General features: G+C 35.2%; 1 protein-coding gene across 1 annotated transcript; it reads right to left on the bottom strand.

Moving 5' to 3' along the window:
* Positions 1–1,270: 1,270 nt before the first annotated feature.
* Positions 1,271–8,217, bottom strand: LOC113686492 (grainyhead-like protein 1 homolog). Its single transcript, XM_027204114.2, has 2 exons — positions 7,542–8,217; positions 1,271–2,650 (listed from the first exon to the last, which is right to left on the bottom strand). The coding sequence occupies exons 1-2, from the start codon at positions 7,895–7,897 to the stop codon at positions 2,527–2,529; spliced, it is 480 nt and encodes a 159-aa protein (XP_027059915.1). The 5' UTR covers positions 7,898–8,217; the 3' UTR covers positions 1,271–2,526.
* Between the last annotated feature and the right edge of the window lie 516 nt (positions 8,218–8,733).

The following is an 8,733-nucleotide window of genomic DNA, read 5'->3' on the forward strand; positions in this document are numbered from 1 at the left end:
AAAATGGAAGTCAAAGCAACCCTAATTTCATCACCAACATTTGACTACCAAACAGAAAAGATCAAGAAATGTTAACCTTGTGCAACATACCTTTAACCCTTCAGGCCTTGGCTGTCACCAGTATCTCATTTCTCCTCATGGTAATACTTCTGAATCATTCATAAGTTCATGAGAATGTAGGAAATGATTGCCAGCTCAAGAAGCTTCGATTGTTCAATAAATTCTCATCATCAACACCTTGGGAAATGTATGGAGAATATGCATACTGAAGTGAGTGTGTCAAGGTAAAGAACAAACAAGTAAGAATCACAACAACACTCGTCTTTCATCTTTATATTACACCAGTTTATTAACTGTTGCCAGGTTAAATAATGACAACCCATTCTCTTCAAGACAGTATGCTGCCTCATAACCAACACTAACAAGAGACTTAGTGTCTTGTTTGCCTCAATGAATTGAGATTAGAGAAAATCACCTCTTTCATCCTTCACTTATCAGTAATTAAGCATTTAACCAAATTTATTCTGGCTAGCAGGCAAGGGAATAATTTTGGTTCTTAACCCTTTAACTCCCAAGATCTCATTAGTATTTCTCCTTACTGTCTGCTATGCAATTCTTCAGATATTAATTCTGAGAATTTGGTATTGTATCGACTAATAATCTCCTAATTGATACTTTTCTTGATTCTCATCACTTGTCTTCTTGATTTTGTATTGATAATGTAAGGAGAAATTCTGTCTTGGTCACTCATGGGAGTTAAAGGGTTAACTAAAATTATAGGATAAAAAAGAACCAAGTAGCTTTTTTAATTGGAGAAAAAAAAATGCATCCAGGGATCAAAATTGTAAAAAAAAAAATAACTACGAGCGAGTTTCTATTATGAAGTAAAAAATAATCCCACACAATTTTTTAAGTGATTTAGTTGCAAACCTTCAGCTCTTATATCTACCTCTGGGGTGTAGCCATGTTTTTTAATTGTTTTAGGCTAGTCCCCTATGAAAGTTCCATCTTTGTTTCAACATTTGCCAGAGTCATGATGTTAAAGTAAAGTGTGTGGAAAAAAATATTAGGACCGGGCCTTCAGGCTAGCTACACCCCTGTACTTGAAAATTAAATTATAAGTGATCCTATCAGCTGTAACAGGAATAATAGCATAAAAACTCTGCATGGCTAAATTTCAGGTGATGGAAATTGGTTGGCACTTAGCAAAGTTGTTTGGGATATACTGATTCTCAGCTTCAAAAACACAGCTGTGAAAAAAGGAGCCTGCTTTTTGCTCTATTTTTCTGTGTTTATTATGCTTTGATCAAAGAAATACTTGCATCTTTAAAGTTGCTTAATTTTGATTGTAAACAACAAAAGAAAGTTTTAATTCCTAAAGAAAGGTCAGATATTACTGTAACAAAGTTATTCCTGAGAAAGAAAACTTTCAGTTTCTACCTTCACCCATGAAATAATGTGCAGCCACAACTCGGAGTTTGATTTCTGAAGAGGTCTGCATCTTAGTTATTTAACAGAGGTCCTTCCTTCAGAAAAATGGCAAATATTACCTTAGAACCAAGTCTTTGACAAAAATTTTCTTAAATGCTTCAAACATGGAAGCTAAGTCTACACAGCACTGAATCATGAATGAAATTTGACAACTTATTATAAAATAATAAAAAACATGAAATGAAACAGAAAACCAGACAAAAACTAAGTCTGGAAGTTATGTTTCTCTCTTGAAATTGCTCTACAAGAATTAAAATACAAAATTGATTTTTCTGTAAAAGGAAATAACATAAACTATCCAAAGTGAATAATATTGTTTACACATAAATTTTTACACTATGACCAGAATAATACTCTTTTTGTTGGAGTAACACTTAACTTTTGTTGATTTTTTGCAATGAAATAAATTACAAAACAACTCTCTCCCCATGATATAGTATATCTTAGTACAAATATACAATCTTATCCAGAAAATGTACTGGAAATATTTTACTACAAATAAAAATTACAAATCTTGTCATATGGGCATGTCCTATGCCACAAATATTGCTCCCTATCAGGAGAGTACATCAAATCTAACCCTTAAACTACAAAGATGAGAACTGAAATTCTCTATTAAACTTACATCTATTTTCTTGTAAATTAGGAAGACAAATTTGGCAGCAAGTCAAAATGACAGCCTAGAACTAATTCACAAGGAAATTTGCAACAGCTTGAAAGGAGAATTGATGATCAGATCTTGGGAGTTAAAGGGTTAAGTTATGCTAGATATATTATCAGAGTTGCATGATTGAAAATTCCTCATAGTAATAAGTTACTCCAGAAAAGAAAAACCTCCTGAACACCATGTTACAGAGAAATTCCACTCTTACAATCAACTTATATCACAAAGAAACATACAGTATATATATTTCTCCTTGTCGACATAACTAGCAGTGAACTTCCACAAAATATGCAAAGTCAATATAACTTGTAAATTATGTCCTCCAACTTGGCAAAGTAGAAAACCAGGTCATGAACCTCTAACACTATTTGTCAGCTTGATGTCTCCAAGACTACGCTGCAAACTCCCATTTTTTCGTTGTAGTCTAACGATATGATAAAATCATCCTCATCGACAAAGGCCTCCACAGCTTTATCATCAATTTCTGAGGCAGTCCTACAAGATAATAATCACAAAGCAAAGGGTTTAGAGTAATGTTTCTATCATTTGTAAAATGAGACTGTAGAAGGAATACATCAGTACAAAACAATCATGCAACATCACATCTGTGCATAGAAGACTGGGTGTCAAAATTTAAAATTTCACCCTGTGAAATTTTGCTGCTTTAATTTTTTACATATTGTTTTACAGTGAACTGATTGGTTTCAAATAAATTTCACATATTATGTAATGTTTGTATTTATTTAGCCAGATTGAGGGAAAATTATATGTCACATAAGAAAAGCTGTATTAGACAAACAATATTCTATGCACTGTTATCTCCCACTGAATCTTAATACAAGGGCAAGAAACTATAGCAAACACATTGCTGATAAACCAAAAGAGCAGCAACTAAAATTTACTATTGCTTAAAACCTCACCACTTGTCACTTCAAGAGCAAAATAGTCAAGAAAATAAATTTTAAACCAAGCCAACAAAACAAACTGTATCTGGCTAACCAAAATGACAAGAGGTAGGATCACAGATAGCTTGTAAATATGCTATTTGTCACTTGCTCTTGTATTCAAGCGCAGTTTGATCAAAGCCCACACAAAGCAACATGAAACAATATTCTCCCCCAACCATCACAATGACAACACACTATCACTTGCACACCAAGCTACTTAAGTTCTGACAAGAACCACTCCTGAGACAGACACTGTTACAAAAATTTAAATAAATAGGACTTCTGTTTGACAACATGATCTTTTTTGGTGAGTGAAAGGTTATAGAGGTTAGATTTCTTCAAGAAATCCAACCAGAATCATCAAAGCAGACAAACAAGAGTGTACAAATTCAGTCTTATTTGAGTCCCTTCAAGACTTTTGTAACCATGTCTACCTCAATGGATATGAAGCACTACAAACTTTGAACCCTTGCAGCATTGACTTTTGACACAAAAGTGCAATTAAGTGGAGTTTAACATTATATCAATGTATACTTCTCAACTGCCAAGCTTGCAAAGGGAAGAATTTCATGTAAAACTGCAGTTCTGAAAGCCAATTACAGATTTATGTTGGCTTCCACATTATTTCCGGAATAGTCAATCAGAAAATGTTCCTGAATGTTCTTTCTTTTTTCTTTTTTTTTTTCCATTCAAACTGTATATAATGTTAAAACTCCCTTCAGCAAAATTAACAAATACTAACAACATAAGTTCTTTTGGACTACTCATGACCAACAATTAGATAGAAAAAATAGAAACAGATTTCTTTGAGACTGGTTTGAGATTTTTACAATAAAATTGCTTTGGTATGGCTAGCGTTCTTTTAAAATTCTGTTAAATGTTATGCTACCCTGCAACTTCGAAGGTGTGCAAAACTCCATCTGCAGACGTCCAGGAGGCCCTACCAACTGTGCCCACTCAGTTGCTGCAAAATTCAAACAATAAACTAACGTACAAAACCTATTTACATTCACCATGCAATTCCGCAGTAAAACTAGATTCCAAACTGTTGTGTCACTTTGTCTATTTTCCTCTAGTGCTCTCAGTTATTGAGGAAACCAAGGCCATCACAACACAAACAAAAGAAAACAGGATGTCGTAAAATGAATTGGGAGCAAGGAAATAACTTTCCTGGTTTGAAAATATCTCCTCAAAGAGTACCTGCCTGCTTGGATTGATGGTCTCAATTTGAGAACCAAGCAAAATCACCATACTGCAAAGACTATTTTTCAATCATTTTTTCTAGTGGCTGGGGTCACACTCCAGAACAATCGATCAAAAAATTCCACAATACCAAACTGTGCCACCTGCATCATTCTACATCCTTTACTTTGTTAGATAAGACATAATTTTATATTAAATTTCTGCACTCCAAAGCAAAATAAAAATACTGAGTCAACCCATCAAAAAAAAAAATTCTTCCTGTATTTTCATCTACAATTAGATATGACAGCTTATTTTTCAGCAAAACCCTGTATAACTTGGAAGTCCATGTTCACTTCAACCAAAATTGAGTATTCATAAAAATTTGGTACCTCAGACCTCCCTTGAACTATTGTTTACAGATGGAAAGTTGGCAATTTCAAATGTGTGTCAAAGCCTTCAATCCTCTTCTCTTCTGGTTATTTCCTGGGTTATTTTTATTTATCAGTTCATTTACTGCATCAAAGTACACTACTTCATAAAACAAGCAAAGTTTAGGGTAGAAATAATTTTGTCTTTGTTTCTTCAAAAACCAGAGTCTTTCATTTAAATTTAACAATCTATTACCCTACAAAATTTTGATATGGAGCTTAGATTTATACTAAATACACAGAGGCTGTGTAAGAAATTAGGCCTGACTTTGCAAAACCACAGCAATTGAACTTGTACCTGTTTAAGATGGCTTATATGTTTATGTTATACAGTCAACAGCAAGAAGAATGTTTGTGAGCCACAGCTTGGAATGATGCCAGGGTAAGTGTGACCCCAGCCCAAATATTAATAACTTGAAATTTATTTTCATACTTTTGGACTAGAGTAAACCATGCTAAATGCAGTGAAGGAACATAAATCAAAGCTAACAAACTGTGTACTGTACCAGTCAGCCTTGCACTGAGGAGGAACATTAGCTACAATCAAAACAGCAACAATCAAAAGGATTATATTCCCAGATTAAAGTATACCACTGAGCATGGATAAATTATACAAGTCAATATCCCAATTAGTGCATGACCTGCCAGACTGCAACCTTGAAATTCAAAACAATGGGGACACAAGACAAAACAGATCATCCTAATTGAATTTGTCCAGTTTGTCATTTATGAAGTCTATGTCAATGCTACTTTGTGCAATGATACTTGTTTATGGGACACATTTAAGTATACATGTCGGGTTGCATCACAAAGTCAGAAATTAAATGGTGGGATATTGAAATGTGTACTATTTACTCATTCCAACCCTTCCAATACCCCCAGCGGTCAATAAACACATGTTAAAAATACAGTACAATGACAAACAGACTTATACACATGGCTTACTAAAACATTTAAGCATCAACACTAATTCCATTACACTCATGGTTTAGCACTGTTAAGTCAATTAACCACAAATATGCACACAAACAGCCCCAACTTGCTCCATTAATCCCTTTTAATCCAGATCTTATTCACAGAATGGCACAAAGAAAACAAAAGTCAAATAAGCCACAACAACCTTCCTTTGAAATATTGCAGAAGCAAATACATATATTTTTCATTTTTTTCCAAATGGCCATGTCACATGAGCCATGCTGTGAATAGCACTAGGTAAAAATGACTTTTACTATTGTACCAAACTGATACTCTTCTACTGCATGAAACAAGAACAATATTATTTGCCGGGCAAACTCACATCTCCCAAATTATGACAGTGTAAATTTTAAAAATTTTAACAACATGTCAAAAACAATGTTGTTGTCAGAGTAGAAAAGACATCACTTTGGCATTTTCCAATTATACAATTTATATCTAATTGCAATAAAAGGCAGGAAGCAAGGGAAGGGGTTCATTGAAAACTATTGTATAGTCAGTACAAACATGCTGAGACAAGGCCAAAAAGTTCCAAATCTTACCCTACGCAAATACTGAGGGTATAAACCTTCAAGAAGTTTTAAAAACGTAGTTACTGTATTCCAAAATGTGGAATTTGTTCACAACAAAAAAGAAGACAAAACTACTGTCACATTAAGAAGAAAAATCAAAATAGCTAGACGTTGTAAACAAACTTTTAATGATAATTGTTAAAATCTGAAGACCAAGAACTGAAGTAAGCGTGAAATTTTGATGAAAAGTTATGGGACAATAATTTAGAAATTGTATTAAATGGTTGGCCTTCACTTAGAAAATAACAACACAAACACCTAAACAATGCACAAAACCAAATGAACTTTGAACTCTCAAAAGAAACATTCCAAAAAAAACCCGTCGAGATCTCGTTGTTAATTATTGTTGATGGAATTAAAAACAACAACAGTACAAAAAACTTGCACTGTCACGATTTCACTCCCTTGACATAAAAATCTCGACGATTCATCAAGATAAATAAAAGCCTTTTTCATGAAATAATTTACAATTAACGTCAACAACAAAGCCACAAGCGAATATAATAGCATGACAAGGGTAACGAGTTCTGGGAATCATTCCTTTCAACCGGATCAACACGACAATCAGCTTTGACGAGTAAATGCAACAGTAAACGAGATTTAATCAGTCGAACCAAAAGTACTAACAAAAAAGAAAAACCTTCAAAAAGCCAAACTCGGAATTTGAAAGAAATACTCATCGATCGAAGAAATGAATGGAGGTGTAAATAAAACTGGTTAGAAACTGGAATAACAAGTTACCACGTGCCAAGAAACATGAACTATGAGCTAACCCAGGCCGGCAAACGTGAGTGAAGCGAAAGATACGCCATAAAAATCAAGACAGCAAACACGCAAAATAAGCTTCAGAAGCGCCTCGTAAATTGAAAGGGAGGATGATAACTAATGCTTTATTTTTCGAATAAATTCAAAACCCTTGAAGTATGCAATATAAATGAAAATCGAATCTATTGTTTCGCAAAACTCGCTACGACTAATATGGAGAGAATGCAAATCTTTTACGTCTCAATAGTTCACCTTGCAGAACTGAACAACAAAGTAAGCAAAATGACTTCTAACACAAACTAAACACGGTCAGCTGTTTCGAGCAAAAGCTAGCGACAGCTCACGAGGGGAAAATATCGTAAACTCGTGCACATACGATCATCTAGCATGCGTAAGTATACTAAAAATAAACAACTTCGATACTCCCCTTCGTACACACTTCCTGCCTTTCATTTTTGATTTAGGACTAAGATCGTGAAATCTCCACTCTCTAACGAGATTAAATTCAACTTACCCTTCTTTGCATCGAAGAGCGAAACTCGTGATTGAATCTGACGGAGTGCCGTACTTCTCAGACAACGCCAGTTTTAAACTCTCGACTGTTACTTCTTCCAGCATTATAGCATTGTACGCTTTCTCGCTCTCTCTGCGTACATATATCGTTAAGGCAGGCGGTGGCCGCCGAACGACACGTTTAATCCTAGGAGCTAGTTCAAGATCATCGAGGGCGTCCGCAGTTTTAGAAAACGCTTCGTGAGCAGTTCTCTTCCTTGCCTTCTCCCGTAAATTCTTAAACAAAGGAGTAGAGTACTTTTCTTGGTCAAATTGAGAGGGAAAGCGGGCCTGCATAATCTTGACAACCATATCCATACACTGAGGACCCTCTACAGTCCAATTAAAACTCAACCAAACTCCTCAAATCGATTTTCCAGCTCCCAGAAAGGGAAAAATAAGCGAAAGCAACGGCCCGTTGAGCTACTGTTTAACGCGACTATCCCGGAACTGACAACTCTCGAAATGAAACAAGACTTTCTCCGATAGAAAATTATTTCACAGCCTCTTGAAGCTCTCGAAGGTTTCACGCTTTGGTAATGTTCTGCCAAGAAAACGAAATGCTACGAAATATATTTGAATCTACATCTTTGGAAACGAAAAACAAGTTATAACAACACACGATGCTGGTCTCGCTTGACGGTAATAGTCTCGACGGCTTCTTAGAGCCAACCTGGTTGAGCAGGAGTTCCGATCCCCTACCAGTAGGGGCTAGGGATATGTTTATCCTATGCATTAAGAAGAAGAAATAGCCATAAAAATGTTCCAGTTAGCTGTCAGAAAATCAGAATAGATATAGTCTAATAACTTTTTTTAAAAATTGTCGATACCATCGAAAAATTCGACAATATGGAGAATTTTTCATTGTAGCTCATCGTCCCTACTCCAGTGATTCTTCCTATTGCCTGGCTCCGTCATTACCATACGCGTCATGGGATAATTAGTGCCAGTTCCTCATGCGTAACGGCTAGACCAATCACAAGCGAAGACGTACATGTGATTTCACGTGCAGTAGTTTCACGGCAAGAGAAGCAAATATCTAGTTTCCGACGTTAGTATCTCCCAGACAAACTTGTTTTGACATTTCGTGGGCCAAGATTTGGCTGAATTTCTATAATTTACCCAAATTGTGGTTTGAAGTTTTTCTTTCGGAT

Source organism: Pocillopora damicornis, chromosome 13 (assembly GCF_964200805.1).
Source record: "Pocillopora damicornis chromosome 13, jaPocDami1.2, whole genome shotgun sequence".
Lineage (NCBI taxonomy): Eukaryota > Metazoa > Cnidaria > Anthozoa > Scleractinia > Pocilloporidae > Pocillopora > Pocillopora damicornis.